General features: G+C 59.5%; 1 protein-coding gene across 4 annotated transcripts in view; it reads right to left on the bottom strand.

Moving 5' to 3' along the window:
- Positions 1-732: 732 nt before the first annotated feature.
- C1H1orf159 (chromosome 1 C1orf159 homolog) overlaps positions 733-18,303 on the bottom strand; it is a 32,478-nt gene continuing 14,907 nt past the window's right edge. The window contains exons 2-11 of one of the 4 annotated variants that reach the window (XR_647277.3): positions 11,768-11,880; positions 11,219-11,312; positions 10,098-10,173; positions 7,096-7,191; positions 6,730-6,795; positions 4,661-4,795; positions 3,401-3,426; positions 3,273-3,303; positions 2,845-3,041; positions 733-1,924 (exon numbers count right to left, since the gene is read on the bottom strand). Coding sequence is in view for 3 of the 4 variants with exons in the window: in XM_021934720.2 (XP_021790412.1) it covers positions 2,896-3,041; positions 3,273-3,303; positions 3,401-3,426; positions 4,661-4,795; positions 6,730-6,795; positions 7,096-7,191; positions 10,098-10,173; positions 11,219-11,290 (648 nt within the window). In the remaining variant the exon portion in view is untranslated. Of the gene's footprint in view, positions 3,042-3,272; positions 3,304-3,400; positions 3,427-4,660; positions 4,796-6,729; positions 6,796-7,095; positions 7,192-10,097; positions 10,174-11,218; positions 11,313-11,767; positions 11,881-18,303 lie in introns of all 4 variants that reach the window. The other 3 variants (XM_021934723.2, XM_003890944.4, XM_021934720.2) reach the window with 3 other exon arrangements.

The following is an 18,303-nucleotide window of genomic DNA, read 5'->3' as shown; positions in this document are numbered from 1 at the left end:
GGGCTCAGAGTAGCCTTGGGCTGTCCAGTCCGTCCCTTTCTCCCTAGGACCAGGTGACCCTCCCAGCCCCAGGACACTTCTTGGGCCAGGGCCCAGGGCAGAGCCGATGCTCCCCCAGGCGCTCCCTGGCTGCAAACCTCAGGCTGGGGGTTTCAGGGACAGGGAGGCAGGTGTCTAAAGACACAGCCCTCCAGGCAGGGGCCGTTTCTGCCTGGGTGGGAGGCACAGTTACGAGCAGGGGCAGCGTTCTGGCGTCCTGATGCCCAGGCCCTCTGCCCCTCAGGGCCTGTCCTGCCCCAGCTCAGCCCTCTCTGGTCAGGCCCACCACCGTCAGCAAACACGCCCCCACTGTTGCCCCTAATGGCCCACGGCAGCCCTCCCGGGCCCATGTCCACAGCCCCATGCAGCCCGGCCGGCCCCTGGAAACGCACGTCTGCACTCTGTCCCACCTCAGGTCCGAGCTGGGGGGTCGGGGGCCGCAGGTCCCACCTGCACAGGTTGTATTCAGGGAATAGGCCTGTGGCAGAAAATGTGCGGGTGCAGGGGGTGGGGGCACCCTGTGCTCGTAGCTCTCAGGGCCCCAACCAGGCAGCAGGTGGGGGCTCAACTCTCCTCCACCCCCGTCCCGCCTCCTGGCCCCCAGCACACGGTGGTGAGTGCATGGGCCAGCCTGGCGGGGGCTTTGCTCCCCGACCTGCACTTAGAGAACAGAGGATGCTACGGGAGAGGGCAGCTCGGAACGCTGACTTTATATCAGCACCAGCGCCTCCACGTTCCCACTGGCCCAGGTCCCGGGGACCATGGCGACACCCACAGGGGACTTCACAGAGGAGCGTGGGGCCCCGAAGGCCAGGCCGCCCCTCAGATGGGGGCCCGATGCTAAAGCAAACAGTGCATCTGAGACCACAGTGGAGCCCGAGCCTGGTGTGCAGGGGGCGGCCACAAACGCGCCTTTCTCCCAGGAACCCCGGAGGGACCCCGGGACTCAGACAGCGCCAGGGTCGCCTGGCAGGTCCAGCGAGGCGGTGACTTGTGGGGGTTAGATGTGGGCTGCCCCGCGTGGGCAGGGATCAGCCAGGCCCGGGGCCCAGGCACGGGGTCCAGGCCCGGGGGACCAGGGGGTCCGAGCAGGGCTGCAGAGCTCTGGAGGACTTTCCTGCACATGAATTTCTGCTTCGATACAGAACGAGATGAAGAGGAAGCTATCCTGCATCCCCGGAAATGGGTGGCTGTGTGCCTGGGGTCTCTGCCACACGGGAGGACAGCCCAGAGGAGCCCCAGTCTCAGGCAGCTGGTTCCCAGGCTGCGTCCTCCCCACTGGCCCAGCATCGGCTGCAATGGCACGAGGACAAGCCTCACTGTTCTCAGGGGTCTTGGTGCGGTGGTGCTGGAGGAGTCCTGCCCATCGTGGGCTCCGGAGGGCATCGCAGCAGAGCCCCTGGCTTTTCTAGGCAGAGCGGTGCCTGCCCCGTAGATCACACCAGCTTTGGCTGCCTGAGCCAGGCCTGCATCTCGGCTGCAGGTGCTGGGGCCTCATCATGTTTCCTGGGGGGCCCAGACCCCCCAGGGCCTCGATCTGATGCTCTGAGGTCTCACGGATGCCTGCTCCTGGTCCCATAAAGCCGACGGCTGTGGTGTGAAGGAGCCTCAGGCAGCCCGGGACCCCTCGGTGTCTGTCGCTGGGAGACAGAGAGACTCAGAGCCAGGGCTGTGCCCAGGCCTGTCCCGGGCGCTGGGCGATGCTAACCCTTTGTGCCGGGCTCCCGCCAAGGGGTCAGCCTCCGGGTCACTGCTGCCAAGCGCATGGTGTGGTCTCGGCCTCCAGGTCAGACGTTGCTGATACGGGCCTCCGCCGAGGAGAAGGCAGCGGGGTCCATGGCCCTGTCCAGGGGCCGCTCCCGCCTGACGTAGCGCGGCTTCCGTACTGAAATGGGTCAGAGACAGGCAGGGTCAGAGTGGGACCTGGACAGCAGGGACAGTGCAGGCCTCAGCCCCTACCGGAGGCTCTCGGGAGCGGGCATGGCACAGGCGCCCGGGGCTGTTTACGCTGACCAGATGGGAACCCAGATGCCCCCTGCCCCGAAGGTGCCCTCAGAGCTCCGGCTCGGGAAAGGGACGGCTTCCTCCTGCACCGCTGCATCCTCTCATTCACACCCTGGGCCCCGGGGCCGGGACGAGGGCCAGGCTATCCCTGAAGACAAAGATGTGGGTCATAGAGCACCATGTACCTCGGGGCGATAAGCAGGCCCTAGCCCCGAGACCTCAAATGTGACCCTATTTAGAAGGGGCTTTGCAAGGGGTTAACGTCAGGGTCTCAGGCGTGATCACCCAGGGTTCCTGGGGCAGGCCCTGAATCAATGGCCAGTGCCCACCTGAGAGGGAGGCGGAGAGAGAAGACGCAGAGGCGGGGGAGACACCGTGGGACCAGGGGGCAGAGACGGGCAACGCAGCCAGATGCCTGAGCCGGCAGGGGCTGGGGAGGTAGGCAGGGTCCTCCCCTGGAGCCTCGGGAAGCACGTGGCCTCACCTGCCCCTTGGTTTTGGACTCTGAACTCTAGGACAGTCAGATTAAAGGTCTGCTGTTGAAGCTGGCAGGCCCGGGGCACTTGGGCACCCTGTGGTCTGCTGGGCCCTTGCAGACATAGCTGCTTTAGGGATGGGGCAGGTCCAGCCTTGATGGAGAACTGTCTGTCCCCTAAGGCACTGTCACCTGCCCCCATGAGAGACCTCTGCACAGGGGGATGGAGGCTGGGTGAGCCCTGCTCATGGCCTTGGAGCTCTGTGGCTGTGGGCCAGTCACTCAGCCTCTGTGTCTGTGGCCCCGCCTATAAAATGGGTCCTAACCAGGCTGACCCTTGGGTCCACCTGACCCAGCACCACTGAAGCGACGGCTGCTCAGGAGGGCCTGGCGGAGGCCGGCTGCGTCCGTCTTTGGGCGGAGCTGGACTTGAAGGAGGGGCAGGCATTGGGGGTCTGCCCTGTGGTGGGTCCTCCTTTCCTGCAGACCCCACGTCTCAGGAACAGGAAAGGGCATGGAAGTCCTGGGGATCAAAGGGGGCGGACAGGGTATGTTGGCCAAATCTGGCTGAGATCCGGAGCAGGGGGTGCCAGCCAAATCCGGCCCCGGCCCAGCCTCGTGGGTCTCTCTGGGGACCTGGGCAGGGGCGGCCGAGATCCAGAGCCAGGCAAACCCATTTGTTTGGGGACACACCCACGAGCACCCTGGGTCTGGCCTAGAGATGGGAAACCCCACAGGAGGATGCTGCTGTTACCTGAGGACTGTGGCGGGGGGATCATTGCAGCCTTGAAAAGGAGAGAAAGGCAGAGTGAGGACTTGGGATGGCCCGGCACAGACACACGCGGCCGGGGACGCTCAGCCCAGATGACACGGGTTACTTACGGCTTCGCCAGGCTGCAGGGCTGGGGCTGTGGGGAAGAAAGCGGACGTCATCCTGGAGCCAAGGAGCTGCCTCAGCATCAGCCCAGTGCAGAGTCCGCGGAGCAGCAGAGGCCCCCGGGGCTGTGGGGTCAGGCTGGTCTCACCCCACCTCTCCCCGCGGTGCCACATTCCCCCAGGGAACTCAGGGGTGCGGGGGCCTCCCTAGTACCCCAGGCGAGTCCCCTCTCCCCAGACCCACCTTCCCGCCTCATCACAGGGGACGAGTCACCCTCATGAGAAGCGCTTCCCTAGGCTCCAGGGTCCCAGGGGAAGGGCTGCCCTCCCACCCTCCCAGGAGGAGCCCCAGGGCCATGGGCTTCTGCCTCCATGGTGCCCCCACGGTGGCGGTGCCGTGGCATCGTGGTCAACCTGACTTCTCCTTGTCCCGTGGCCACCAGGGCTGACCAAGCCCTGAGCCCTGCCCTGCTCCGAGGATGCCCACAGGCAGAGATGCTGAGCAGGCCGGGGCCTCTCGGTGCCTGGCTGTGCAGCAGCCCTTGGCAGCGGGCTCCTGACTGGAGGCTGAGCCCTGGGACCCCAAGAGAGGTTGAGAGGGGTGGACAGGGGTCTCACAGCAGCCAGGTGGGGTTGTCCAGAGACCTGGGAGGAGGCCCCAGCTCGGCTATGACAGTCTGGCCAAGTGCTCACCTCGGGGTCCGATCTGCCGGCTGGACCATCTGCCTGGCAGGGACCCCGTGAGGGCCGGCCTGGGACAATGAGGGCAGGTACCATGGACCCTGCTCAGAACTCGCCCCCACCTGAAGGCACCACAGTCACCACAAGGTCTCTCGGTGGGAGGGGTCAGTGCCCAGGCCTGGGGTGACCATGTGTACAGCATGGTGTAGGCTGGGGTGTGGGCCCTGCACCAGCCTGGCCGGCCCTGACCCCAGGAGAGGGGAGGGAGGGGCCGTGGCTGCCAAAGGAGTCCTGGCGAGTCCAAGCTGCCGAGAGCCACCTGGCCCCGCTCCACTCGCCCCTCGTCATGCCCTGAGGGCCCCGGGAGCCGCCTCTGCCGGAAGAGGGTTCCAGCGGAGGCTCTGGGCCCGAGGAAGGCCCCTTGGTGCTTCGACCATCAAATCCACACACAGCCGTTTCCAGGAAGTGACGGCTCTTCTCACGGGACCCAAAAGCCATGTGGCAGACCCTGGGGCACCCCATCCCCACAGCTGGGTCCCGCCTGCCTGTGGCCTCCTGTGGGGCACGCGCTGGTCCAGGAGATACCTTTGCTGCTTCTGTAGAAGACCCTGGGGAGTTTACTGGAGCGCTTGAGGTAGAAGAACCCAGCTACAGAGAGGATGAGTCCGGAGCTGATGAAGAAGGTGCCCAGGAAGAGGGAGGCGGCCACGCGCGGAGCCCCTGCAGACAGACACCGCTGAGCGGGCAGGAAGGATGGTGGCCTTGGCTTCTTGCCTCCTTGCCTGGCTCCCAGAGCCACCAGCGCACGGCAGACTCGCTGCTCCCTGAACATGCCTGAGTCTCACAGACCGGCTGTGGGTGCCGAAGGCTCTGCACTTGGCCTTGGGTCATCCCTGCAGGCTCAGCCATGCCTGGACATCTGGCTGCAGGGTCTGGGAAAGTGACCACCTGCCCCGGCCTCAGCTTCTCGCAGGAGCTCGGATGTTGGGAGCATTACAGGGGTCAGCCCTGGCCCATTCCCTGCAAAAGCCCCCTCTCTGATTCCAGTTGCCCCTGAAAGCCGGGGGACCAGGGGATTCTCAGCCTTGTTCCTTCCTCAGGAGTCAGCACAGGCCCTGGGGCTCCCACACAGGGCAGAGGCTCAACCTGGCAGCAGGTGCTCCTGCTCCCCACTCACCTCCACCTGCCTGGGCCAGGACCTCCCCACTCACCTCCACCTGCCTGGGCCAGGACCTCCCCACTCACCTCCACCTGCCTGGGCCGGGGCTGCTGGCCTGGGGCTCAGGAAAGTTGGCGATGGCTGCTGGGTGTGCTCTGAGATGCTGGGGAGGGGACTTCCCAACCCGGAGACACAGGCGTGTTTGCCATGCTTGGGGGCCTTGCTCCTTCCGACCCCAGCACAGAGCCACAGGAGGCCAGGAGCCCATCTAGGCCAACCCTACCCTAAAGCACGCCACTCAGGTCAGCAATGGACCCAGGCCAGCTCAGGGCCCGGGTCCATGCTCTAAAGACATGAGGGTTTTGCCGTCTCAGAACATAGCCCTCAGCCCCGGCCCCAGGTCCAGCATGTCCTTCTCTGCTGAAGGATGAGGGTCTGCAAGCCACACCCACATCTCAGGTGGGTTCAGAGGCCCAGGAGATGAGTCCGTCTGGGAGACGGGCCCTGTGTCCTCCTGAGGATCAGGTATTGGTGGCCCCAGGCCCAGGCAGTGTGGCAGGTATTCCTGTCCAGCCTGCGTGTCTGCGTCTCCTGGGGCCACAGACCCTGGAAGAGCTGCTAGACATGGTTAGCAGAGACCTCAGAGCACCTGCTCCTCCTGGTTCCTGGGACTGTGACCGCAGGCTGGGGTGGGTTTGGGGCGAGGCAGAGGCAGGACCAAGCTGTGAGCGTGCCCCTGAGACTGTGTGTGGTGTGGCCGTGTGAGCCTGAGAGCATGTGGTGTGTCCATGAGCCGTGAGCGTGAACCTGAGCGTGTGTGGTGTGGCTGTGAGCCGTGAGTGTGAACCTGAGAGTGTGCGGTGTGGCCATGAGTCATGAGTGTGAGCCTGAGAGCATGTGGTGTGGCTGTGAGTGTGAACCTGAGAGCGTGTGGTGTGGCCATGTGAGCCTGAGAGCATGTGGTGTGTCCATGAGCTGTGAGCGTGAACCTGAGCGTGTGTGGTGCGGCCATGAGCCATGAGTGTGAACCTGAGAGCGTGTGGTGTGGCCATGAGTGTGAACCTGAGAGGGTGCGGTGTGGCTGTGAGCCGTGAGTGTGAACCTGAGAGCGTGTGGCTGTGAGCCGTGTGACCCCGAGAGGGTGTGGTGTGGCCGTGAGTGTGAACCTGTGAGGGTGCGGTGTGGCTGTGAGCCGTGAGTGTGAACCTGAGAGCGTGTGGCTGTGAGCCGCGTGACCCCGAGAGGGTGCGGTGTGGCCATGATGGCCTCCCCTAACTACGGCCCTTTGGAGATGTGGTGGAGCCCTGGTGACATTCCCACATCCCCACCCACTTCAGCTGACCCCAAGTTGCAGGGGCTGCCGCACTCTCCTCTGGTCCTGTTTTGCAGACCCTGAGCCTGCTGTGGCCGCGTCAGTGGTCAGGGTCTGCACTGGCTCTGACAGCCCCAGTCCCCAGGACACTGGCAGAGGTGGCCATGGCCTGCTGAGACTTACCGGGATGTGGTCGCCCGGGGGTCCCTGAGCTTCTGTTCATGGGGAATGGCGCACCCCGGCCAGCAACTGTAGGAGAGCAGAGCCGTGGGAAGCCTGTGAGCACGCAGCCCACAGCAACACCCACGAGCACCCTGAAGGGGATCTCAGGCTGGAAATACGAAAGCAAGGGGCTGAGGGGGTGGAGCAGCCCTCACCACAGAGCTGTCCCAAATGGGCCAGAGGACTCGAGAAGAGGGGGCTCCCGGGGCTGTTCCCCCAGCGGACAGTGGCTCTGGGGCAAGGTGGGGACACAGACAGCAACTCCCACAGTTTCTCCCACAGCTGGAGCTGTTGAGAAGGAAGCCAGGGGCAGCCGGGCAGACCTACAGCTTCTACACTCGGAGCCATTGTAGGCTGGGAGGGTTCCGTTCCCACAGCGGACACAGCTGGCGCTCCCGTCCGCGTTCCAGTGCCTGTAGCAGCCTGTGTGGGGCAGAGAACAGGCATGTCAGCCAAAGCGAAATCCACGCCAGCTCGGTCTCTTGGGAATGATTCTCTGGTGAGGTAACTTCCACTCCGGACACTAACACGAACGTGTTCTGGAGGGTGGGCGGGCGGTAGACAAGGACACCCCCAGGGAGCGTGGCAGGGCCCTGAGCACTGCACACTGTGCACTCCACACAGAGCACCCTGGCCCTGAGCACTCCACACTGCGCGCTCCAGAAAGTGGTAGGCGGCAGCATCCAGAATGAACAGGCCTGTGGCGGGGGCTTGTGCTCTGCAGGACTGGAGGCTAGGCCCAGCTTCCACCACCCAGCCCTCGCCCCACAGACTCTTCAAGAATCCCCACTGCAACGCCTGCCCCATGGCCTCCCCCAGCCCCTCCCCCATTCCCAGCCTCCCCCCACGGCCCCTCCCCCAGGACTCCCCCACAGCCTCCTGGGGACCCCCGGCCTCCCCCAGGACTCCACGGCCTCCCAGGACTCCACGGCCCCCTCCCTGGGGCCACGGCCTCCTAGGGCCCCAACCTCCCAGGACCCCCCACGGCCTCCCCCCAGGACCCCCCACAACCTCCCCAGGACCCCACAGCCTCCTGGGACCCCACAACCTCCCCAGGACTCCCCCAGGACTCCCCCATGACCTCCCCAGGGGCCCCCGACCTCCCAGGGGGACCCCCCACGGCCTCCCCAGGACCCCCCCACGGCCTCCCCAGGACTCCCCACGGCCTCCCCCAGGACCCCCGACCTCCCCAGGACCCCCACGACCTCCGGCGTCCACCGACCTCCCCCCCCGGACCCCACCCGCCTCCCCTCCCCTCCCCCCTCCCCCCCCACAACCTCCCCAGGAGCCCCCCACGACCTCCCCAGGACCCCCACCTGCAATGCCTGGAGCCGCTGCCTCGAATGCCGTGTTCCCTCTAGCGGCCCAGGCAGGACAGGCCCACCCCCAGCAGCACAGCCTCCTGCCCCAAGCTGATCCTGAGCCTTGGTCTGTCTGTCACCTCCACACCCTGGCGCCCTCCCCGGGGTCTCTCCTGGGGGATCCTGCAAAACCAGGCCGCATTCCCACCCCAGGCCGGTGCTGCCCTGAAGCCTCGTTTCTGGCCACCGGCCAGGGTGCCTTTAAGGACAGGACTTGACTCTTACCCCTCGACTTTCTAAGTATCTCCAACACTTAGCCCAGAGCTGAGCAGACACACGCTGGATGCTGACTCCAGTGCTCATGCTGGTGTGGGCCACGGGTGGACCACACGCCTCGACCCTTTCTCACGGACTGACCTGAATACGAACGGGCCATGGCGACACGGTGGCCCCGCGCGGTTGTGACAGGGGCCGCTCTGCGGATGCACCTCTTGGGAGAATGGAAGCCCACCCACTCAGTCCTCCCGGGGCGGAGCCGCGTTCTCCCAGCGCTGGGGCAGCCTCTGTCTCCTGGCATCTCCTGGCACAGGGCTCAGGCGGACCTCAGTGAGGCTCACTCTGACCTGAGAGTCTCTTGCCCCGGAGGCCGAGGAATGGAGTCCACGGCAGGGAGCCCAACACCAGCTCTGCGCTGTCCCCAGAAGTGCCCACTGCCTCCCCGAGCAGACACATGACCGGACTTCTCTATGAGCTGCCAATGGCGGGGCCGTACGCAGGGAGAAGTGCATCCAACACCGAGGCCTGGCCCCTCTCCACATGCGCCTGACGGTTCCCACCCTGCGCCCGTACATGGGGCCACCTCGGCCCTTGGACCTCACGACCCGCTGGCCTGGCCCCTCCATGGGCACCGTGACTGCTGCATAGCTGCCTGCGCCCACACAGTGCCTGGGGTACACGATCCCTCATGGGAGACGCCACGCCCCCAGCACTCTTGCTGCCACGGGGGTGTGAGTGGGGTGGTTTCCACCTGGCCACCAGGGCTTCCGCATCAGAGCATGAGGGGCCCCAAGGTGCTCAGTTTCCTCCCAGTCTCTCTGTTCTCCCTCAGAGCGGTGCCCCCCTCCCCCTCCTACCCCGCTTGCACCTCAGATGTCACTGCCTTCCTGCAGCCTCCTCAACTCCCACACCCAGCCTCAGACCCCCACGCCCAGCCTCGGACCCCCACGCCCAGCCTCACTGGCTGCCTCAGCCTCCATCTTGGCCATGCCCTCCTCACAAGGCCCCTGGGTCCCCAGGAGCAGCCCCTCTGGGTTCTTCCATCATGGGAGGGCTGGACCCCCAGGATGAGAGTGCCAAGGCCCTTGGAGGGACAGCCTGGACATCTCAGCCCCACGTCCACCACGGCCCCACTGGAGACCACCCCAAGGGCTGCCAAGGAGAGGCCCGTGCACCTTCTCACTCTGTCCTCCCCTCCCCTGGCTGCTCCCACTGGCTGCCCCCACCAGCCTCGACCTCCCGACGTCCAGCTGCCCCCAGGTAGTCCCTTCTGCAGCCTCCAAGAACCTCCAATGAACAGGGCCTGCCCGTGGCGCACCGACACAGGCATCCTCTGGCAGCATCCCACTCCACGTACAGGGGCCAGCAGCACCTCTGCCCGAGCACGGACAGGCAAAAATGTCTCGGGCTTTGCCAAAGGCCTCTAGAGCCAGCACTGCTCCCATGAGAATGGCTGAGCTCATGGGCCGCTCCCCCAGACCCTTCCCCCAGCACCTTTCTGTTCTCAGCTCCTGCCTCTGCTCCCAGCCCTCTGCCGGGCCAGTCTCCTCACTGGGCCAATGCTCAAGGCTGCCCGCCAGGAAGGAGGTTCAGCTGTCCTTCCCCAAGCTCCACAGTCCTCACCGTCCCGCCCACTCCCCCGGCCCCGCAGAGCAGATGAGCACTGTCCTTGTCACCGAGGGGAGGGACCTTGGCACACACGCCAGTGGCTCAGTGGCTGGTCTGGAATCTGCTTGAGACAAAGTAGCTTACCTGGGCCACATAGGCTTGCACCTGGGCAGCTGGCGTTGACGCCCACCACATCCACACAGCACTCGGGCAGCTGGGCCTGGAGGGGACACAGCAGTGAAACTCCAGGACGCACCTGCTAGGCAGGCTCGTGCCCAGAGCAGCAGTGGCTGAGGGGTGCCGTATGAGCACATCTCGACATCCACAGCTCCAGCCTCTTCTGGAGTCAGCATCGGGTGGCCCTCTGTCCCCTGTGGGCCTGGGAGCAAGGAGGGGACTCATGGCCACAGTGCACATCCCTGTGGGACCCTGGGTGGGCGGTCTCCAAGGAAAAGCTGGGCCTGGAACAGAGTAAACCACCCCCACGAGGTGGCACCCGCAGGCCGTGGCAGTGCCACTGACATTCTCTGCAATTCTCTGGACACCCCTCCATCACAGGTTTCCAGCCTGACCCCACAGAGGAAGTGCCTGGGCCTGGCTGGCATTTCAGGGGACGAATTCACGCCTGGGTGCCCAGGTGCTGCACAGGTGCACTGGGTGCTGGCATTTGCGGTGTGTGTGAGGGCCCATTCCTTAACCACAGGCAGGCTGGACAGGCCTGGGGGGCTCAGGGTGCCCTCAGCTTGTGTGTTGATCACAGCTGTGCTGTTGCTCGTGACCTGAATGCAGTGAACGGTGAGGGCGTCCAGGGGTGACGGTGGAGTACGGGAGAGAATCCACACCGCCAGGGAGAGGTCCAGGTCCAGTCCCTCAAACGCCCCAGCCAGGTTGGCAAGGGGTCCCCACCCCCCACCACTCCGACTGGGAGTCGGGAACCGCTGCAGCTACACTCCCCGATAGCAACGTGCGGCGGGCTGTGCCGTCACCGCTGGCAGCGCTGCTCCCAGTGCGGGTCACGATGCCTCACCATGGGGGCCCCGCCAGACCCAGCCATTCCTGAGCAGGTGCTCACCAAGCAGGCAGTGCAGGGCTCCCCTCTGCGAGGCACAGGCCCCTCTGACCCCAGCAGTGGCCCCGGTCAGCACCTCTGGGACTGGGACATCAGTGTCCTAAGGGTTGAAGGGTTAGACCCCTAGGGGAAGGGCCCACCGCCCTCCTCAGAGGCCCTGGCTTAGGCCGCGTGGACACGTGACGGGGGCACCTACCATGTTCTCCATGGACTTGCTCGCAACTCCCACCAGAAGGCCAGCCAGGAAGGCGAGGTGCCGCAGCGCCATGCCAGGAGCGGATGCGCAAGGCCTGCAACAGCGAGGAGCGCGCAGAGCCAAAGACATGGGGTGGGGCCGAGGCAGCGGGGGTGGGGCCAAATAGAGATGTCGGCGGGGCGGGCTGAGGCAAGGAGGGCGGAGCCAAATGGAGATGAGTGGGGCTGTGGTGGGGAGGGCGGGGCCAAATGAAAGTGGGTGGTGCTGTGGCACGGAGGGTGGGGCTAAGTGGAGATGGGGGGGCTGAGGCAGGGAGGGTGGGGCCAAATGGAGATGGGCGGGGCTGTGGTGAGGAGGGCGGGGCCAAATGGAAGTGGGTGGGGCTGTGGCAGAGGCAGATGGCCGAGTCAAATGGAGATGGGGCAGGGCCATGGCAGAGGTCCAGGGCCATGATGGAGAGGGCGGGGCCAAATGGAGGTGGGACGAAAGAGTGAGGGCTTGGGGCCTTTGGAGGCACGGGGGGGGGGGGGGGGGTAGGCGGGGCCTTACCTGCCCCTCCAGGATGGGGGATACCGACATCAGCCCTTTGCCTGCCCTGGTGGTCAGGGGTTAGCTCTGGGAGCTCATGGGTTCAGCTGAGCCGTGCAGACCCCGGCCCAGTCCTGCAGATGAAGGCAGCAGGTGAGACTGTGGTCACTCGAGGGCAACCCATGTGGGCTGTGGCCTACAGTGCGGGGTCTGGGTCCAGTCTGGGCCCTCTGTCTACACCCTTGCTGGTCCCTGGCTGTCCAGCAGAGCGTCCTGGAGGGGCCGTCCCTGGGCTGTGGGGGCTTTGGCAGGGCTGTCTCCATGAGCATTTCCCCCGAGCTGGCCTGCTGGCCTCCTGCGGGTGAGAGTGCCTGGGATACAGGCCCTTGGCCTGGCCTTTGCTCAGGGAGCAAGCACGGAACTCAGTGGCCCAGGCTGCACGCAGTGGGCACCGGTCCTCCAGCACAAACCCCTCTCTCCTGCACTTGCCAGCCACAGGACCTGGCGCCATGGCCCTGCCTTCCTAAGTAAAGGGAGGAGACGCCTGCCAGGCGCACAAACCCTCAAGTGGTATCACTGCACTGGCTCAGGGGCCTCCCTGGCAAGTTACCCTGAGAGGGGCTGAGGCCGAGCCAGGCCTGTGGAGCTCCTCTTGATGGCCTAGGCCAGGGGTCCTTGGACAAGGGCTGTGAGCAGCAGGGAGACTGAGGCCCTGGAGGACACAGATCCAATCCCTGCCACACGGATGTTCCACTCTGTCACCCACTCCATGCTGGATTCAGGTCATGGCCTCACAAACTGACCAGGCTGCCTAGGTGTGAGCCTGCTGGAGGACTCTGGGAGGTGGGGGTGGTCGGAATTTTTGAACTCAGGAGCTGGAGACCAGCCTGGGCAACACGGCCAGACCCCGTTAAAGTTTACAAAAAGTTTAAAATTAGTTGGGCCTGGTAGCGGGAGCCTGAGGTCCCAGCGACTCAGGAGGCTGAGGTGGAAGGATCGCCTGAGCCCAGAGGTGGAGGCTGCAGTGAACCGAGACTGCACCACTGCACTCCAGCCTGTGCAAGGCGAACTCCATCTCAAAAAAAAAAAACAAAGCATGCTCTTCTCTAATTCAGCTCCTCCTCTCTCTGATGTGAAATCCTTCAGATGGAACGTGTTAAAGTCACAGACATGCTGCTCGCCCCACCCACAGAGTGTGATCAAGTCTGCTTTTCCTTTTGTCCCTTTAACATTTGCCCAGCAGAGTCCATCTTCCTCTGCTTGGTGGAAAACTCCAGACATCACAGACCCTTCTGCTCCCTCTCTGGTTAAAGGGTGTCCTGAGTACCACAGTAAGTCACAAAACATCATTTTGATTCAGCAACCAGAAGACCAAGATTTCAACCAACACTTTCATCTGCTATTGAGTCAACTCTACAGAGGTGTACTTTACATACAATAAACCACATCCATGTCAGTACACAAGCAGGTGAGTCTGACCACCCCCTTGAAGCTGCCACCACAGCTGGGATGGCGCCTGGTCCCACGCAGCTACCAGTGCTCACTGCGGCCCCCAAAAGCCTGGGCTCCCAGCGCCCAGGAGTTGACGGGACTGCAGCCGTATCTTCTAGAGTCTTATACAAAGGGGCTACACACAGTGACCTTCAGATCCTTCCATGTTGTTTTATCTGCACTTTCTTCCTTTCCACAGCCGAAGGATTTTTCCACCGTGTGGCCAAACATCGCCACCATTACCCATCGCCTGCCGGTGGGTGCCTGGGCTGCTCCCAGTTCCTGGTGACTGGATGAAGCTGCGGCAGAGGCCCTGGCACATGTCTTCATGTGGACATCTGTGTTCATTTCTCTTGGGAGCAGAGTGGCTGGCCCACAGGAAGGTGCACATTTAACTTTCTGAGAAACTGTAGCCATCTTCCACGGGGGCTGTGCTGTTTGCCCTCCCACTGGCAGTGCGGGTGCACACAGGGTGTCGTGCATGTGCGGGATCTTTGCCCTCCCACTGGCAGTGCGGGTGCACACAGGGTGTCGTGCACGTGTGGGAGTCTGTGTTGTTTGCATTTCCCCGAAGACTAACAATGGCATCTTTCCATGTGCTTATTAGCCACTTATACATCTTCTTTTCTGAAGTGTCTGCTCATATCTTCTGCCCATTTTGTTTAATCGGGTGGAGTTGTAAAATACACTTTTTTTGGCGGGGTGGGGTGGGGTGGCGGATAGGGCCTCACTCTGGCACCCAGGCTGGAGTGCAGCGCCATCGTGGCTCACTGCAGCCTTGACCTCTGGGGCTCAGGCGATGCTCCTACCTCAGCCTCCCGAGCAGCTGAGACTACAGGTGCGCGTCACCACCGCGCTCGGCTAAAATACGTTCTTCATCAGATTTATGTATATTGCAAATATTTTCTTCCATCCTGTGGTTTGTCTTACCATTTTTTTTTTTTTTTTGAGACGGAGTCTCGCTCTGTCGCCCAGGCTGGAGTTCAGTGGTGCCATCTCCGATCACTGCCAGCTCCGCCTTCCGGGTTCCGCCATTCTCCTGCCTCAGCCTCCCGAGTAGCTGGGACTACAGGCACCACCACCACGCCCAGCTAGTTTTTTGTATTTTTAGTAGAGACGGGGTTTCCCCGTGTTAGCCAGGATGGTCTCGATCTCCTGACCTCGTGATCCGCCCGTCTCAGCCTCCCAAAGTGCTAGGATTACAGGTGTGAGCCACTGCATCCGGCCCCTGTCTTATCATTTTCTTTTTTTTTTTTTTTGAGACGGAGTCTCGCTTTGTCCCCGGGCTGGAGTGCAGTGGCCGGATCTCAGCTCACTGCAAGCTCTGCCTCCCAGGTTCACGCCATTCTCCTGCCTCAGCCTCCCGAGTAGCTGGGACTACAGGCGCCCGCCACCTCGCCCGGTTAGTTTTTTGTATTTTTTAGTAGAGACGGGGTTTCACCGTGTTAGCCAGGATGGTCTCGATCTCCTGACCTCGTGATCCACCCGTCTCGGCCTCCCAAAGTGCTGGGATTACAGGCTTGAGCCACCGTGACCGGCCTTTCTTATCATTTTCTTATGGACATCTTCTGAAGTGCAAATATTTTTAATTTTAATGAAAGTTTTAATAAAATTGAATGCATCCATTTTTCCTTTTGTGGTTCTTGTTTTTTGTGTCCTAAGAAACCTCTGCCTTGACCTCACGGTCACTAACATTTACTGCTTTCTTCCAGAAGTGTTACGGTTTTAGTTTTTGCATTTTGAGTCACCTTTGTGTATGGTGAAATGCAGGTCAAACGTCATTTCTTTCCTTATATATAAACAGTTGCTAAAAAGACTTCTTTCCATGTGGAATTATGTTGATATCTTTATTGAAAATCAATGGACTATAGATGTGAGGTCTATTTCTGGGCTTTCTATTCGGTTCCACTCACCTGTGTGTCTCCTCTTCAGGGATACCGTGGCTGACTGGATTACTGACCCAGTAATTCGAACAGAAACTTTGAAATCGGCTCTGCTTTCCTTAATTGCTCTGGCAATTCTAGGTCAGATGTGTTTCCTATTTTAGACTCATTGTTTCAATTCCTACAAAAAAGCCTACTGTGATTTTGACGGGAGAGCTGAGGTGTGAACAGGATTGAGTCTTTTCATCAGGGACATGCTCTCTCTCTTCATCCCTCCACGTCTTCTTCAGTGTGTCTCAGCAGTGTTTATAGTTTTCAGTGAACAGGTCTTGTGTATCTTTTATCAAGGTAATTACTAAGTATTTTACTTTTTGTTATTGCAAATGGAATGGAATTTCTGATTTCATTTTCCAATAGTTTGCTGCTACTATATAATGATAAAATTTTGCACATTAACCTTGATTTCTGGAATCTTGCCAAATTCACTTAATAGTTCTAGCAATTCTCTGTAGCTTTCTTAGGGTCCTCTACATAAATAATCATGTCATCTACAAATAAATACAGTTTTACTTCTTCCTTTCTAATCCTTGTGACTTCAATTTGCCTTTTTTCTTACCTTATCGCAGTGGCTGGGACTTTGAGTATAATGTTGGACAGAAGAGTGAGAATGGGTGTCATCCTTGTTCTTGATTTTAGGGATAAACTGCTCAATATTTCGGCATTAAAAGTACAATGTCTAGTGTCGGTTTGTCATAGATGTCTGTGTATCAGACTCAGGGAGTTTCCTTCTAGTCTTAGTTTGCTGAGGTTTATTTTTAAAAATCATAAAACAGGTATAAATGTTTCCAAATGTCTTTTCTGCACCTATTTCACTGTTCGTCCTTGCCTTCTTTATTCTAGTGACATGGTGGTAACAAAGATTGATTTATGAATCAAAACAACCTTGTATCACTGGGATAAACCATGCTTGGCCGAGGTGTGCTGCCCTCTTAGGCTATTGTTGGATTTCACCTGCCAATACCTTCTTAAGGATTTTTGCCTGTGTTCATGAAGGATAGTGGTCTATAATTTTTTTTTTAGATGTCTTTGTCAGGTTTTGGTATTGGGTTATATTGCCTCATAAAACCAGCTGGGAAATATGCCCTCCTTTTTTAAAGAGAGACAGGGTCTCACTCTGTTGCCAGGTGGAGTGTAGTGGTGCTGTCATAGCTCACTGCAGCCTTGAACTCCTGCAATCAAGGGATCCTCCCACCTCAGCCTCCCAAAGTGCTGGGGTTACAGGGAGGAGTCACAGCACCCATTCCCCCTCCTCTTTTATTTCCTGAAAGACTGTGTAAGAATATTGTGATTTCTTCTTTGCATGTTGGCGAGAATTCACCAGGAAACCATGTATGTATGCCAGGAGTTTTCTCGGTAGGTAGGTTCTCTGGTAATGAATTCAATTTCCTGAACAGAAAGAGGGCCATGCAGATTTCCATCACTTTTGACCAGTTACATTCTTCCAAGAGTTTATCCATTGCATTGAAATTGCTACATTTACTGGCCTAAAATCGGTCATAATAGTCACCTAGTATTTTGAAACATGGTCTCGCTCTGTCACCCAGGCTGGAGCACAGTGGTGTGACCTCAGCTCACCACAGCCTCAGTCTCCCAGGCCCAGGTCATCCTCCCACCTCGGCCTCCCAAGTAGCTGGGAACACAGGCAAGTGCTGCCACACCTGGCTAATTTTTTGATTTTTTTTTTTTGTAGGGACAGGGTCTCACTATGAAATAAAACTGAAGTACGATGTTGCCAGGGCTGGTCTTGAACTCCTGGGCTCAAACAATCCTCCTGCCTCGGTCTCCCAAAGTGCTGGGATTACAGGCATGAGCCACTGCGCCCGGCCTATCTTTCTATTTGTTTGCTTTTCAGACAGGTCTCTCTCTGTCGCCCAGGCTGGAGTGCAGTGGTGCGATCACAGCTCACTGCAGCCTCAACCTCCTGGGCTCAAGCGATCCTCCCACCTCAGCCTTCTGAGTAGCTGGGACTACAGGCTCAAGCCACCACGCCCAGCTCATTAAATTCTTTTTTTCTTTTTTCTTTTTTGTAGAGATGGGGTCTCCTTATGATTCCCAGCCTGGTCTCAAACTCCTGGGTTCAAGCAGTCCTCCCGCCTATGCCTCCCAAAGTGCTGGGATTACAGGTGTGACCCACCTCACCTGGCTCTCATTTCTTAAAATTGACCATTCTTGGTAGAGGTTTGTCAATCTTTCCAATCTTTTAGGGAAAAAATCAGCTTTTCATATTGTTAAGGTTTTCCATTTTTTCTTTCATGCTTGTGATGCCATTGATTTCTGTATTTTTCTTTATTTCCCTTTTTTAAATTTTTTTTTATTTTTTTTTTCAGACGGAGTCTCGCTTTGTCGCCCAGGCTGGAGTGCGGTGGCGCAATCTTGGCTCACTGCAAGCTCCGCCTCCCGGGTTCTCGCCATTCACCTGCCTCAGCCTCCGAGTAGCTGGGACTACAGGCGCCCGCCACCGTGCCCGGCTAATGGAAATATATTTTCTTCTGTTTTTTCCCCACCCGAGTTGGAAATTTTTTTTTTTTTTAAACAGAGTCTCGCTCTGTCGCTCAGGCTGGAGTGCAGTAGTACAATCTCGGCTCACTGCAAGCTCCGCCTCTCGGGTTTTTAAGCAGTTCTCTGCCCCAGCCTCCCGAGTAGCTGGGATTACAAGTGTGTGCCACCACGCCCAGCTAATTTTTTGTATTTTTAGTAGAGATGGGGTTTCACCATGCTGGCCAGGCTGGTCTTGAACTCCTGACCTTGTGATCCACCCACCTCAACCTCCCAAAGTGCTGGGATTACAGGTGTGAGACACCGCGCCTGGCCCCAGCCTGGAAATATTTTCTAATTTCCCATTTGAGTTCTTCTTTGACCCAGGGTTTATTCAAAAGTGGGTTCATTTCCAAACATTTGAGTTTTTCCTGTTTTATTTGTTGTTGATTTCTAATTTAATTCCTTTGTGCTCAGAAAGTGTACTTTGTATGATTCTTTTAAAATTGGTTGGAACTTGTTTTAGGACACAGCAGTTGGTCTGTGCTGGAAAATGTACCATGTGCACTTTGGTTATTTACTATGTGTAACTTTTGGTTTTTGTTTTTTTTGAGAAGAGTTTTGTTCTTCTTGCCCAGGCTGGAGTGC

The sequence above is a fragment of the Papio anubis genome, chromosome 1, assembly GCF_008728515.1.
Source record: "Papio anubis isolate 15944 chromosome 1, Panubis1.0, whole genome shotgun sequence".
NCBI lineage: Eukaryota > Metazoa > Chordata > Mammalia > Primates > Cercopithecidae > Papio > Papio anubis.
This window is presented reverse-complemented; position numbering and strand designations above follow the sequence as displayed.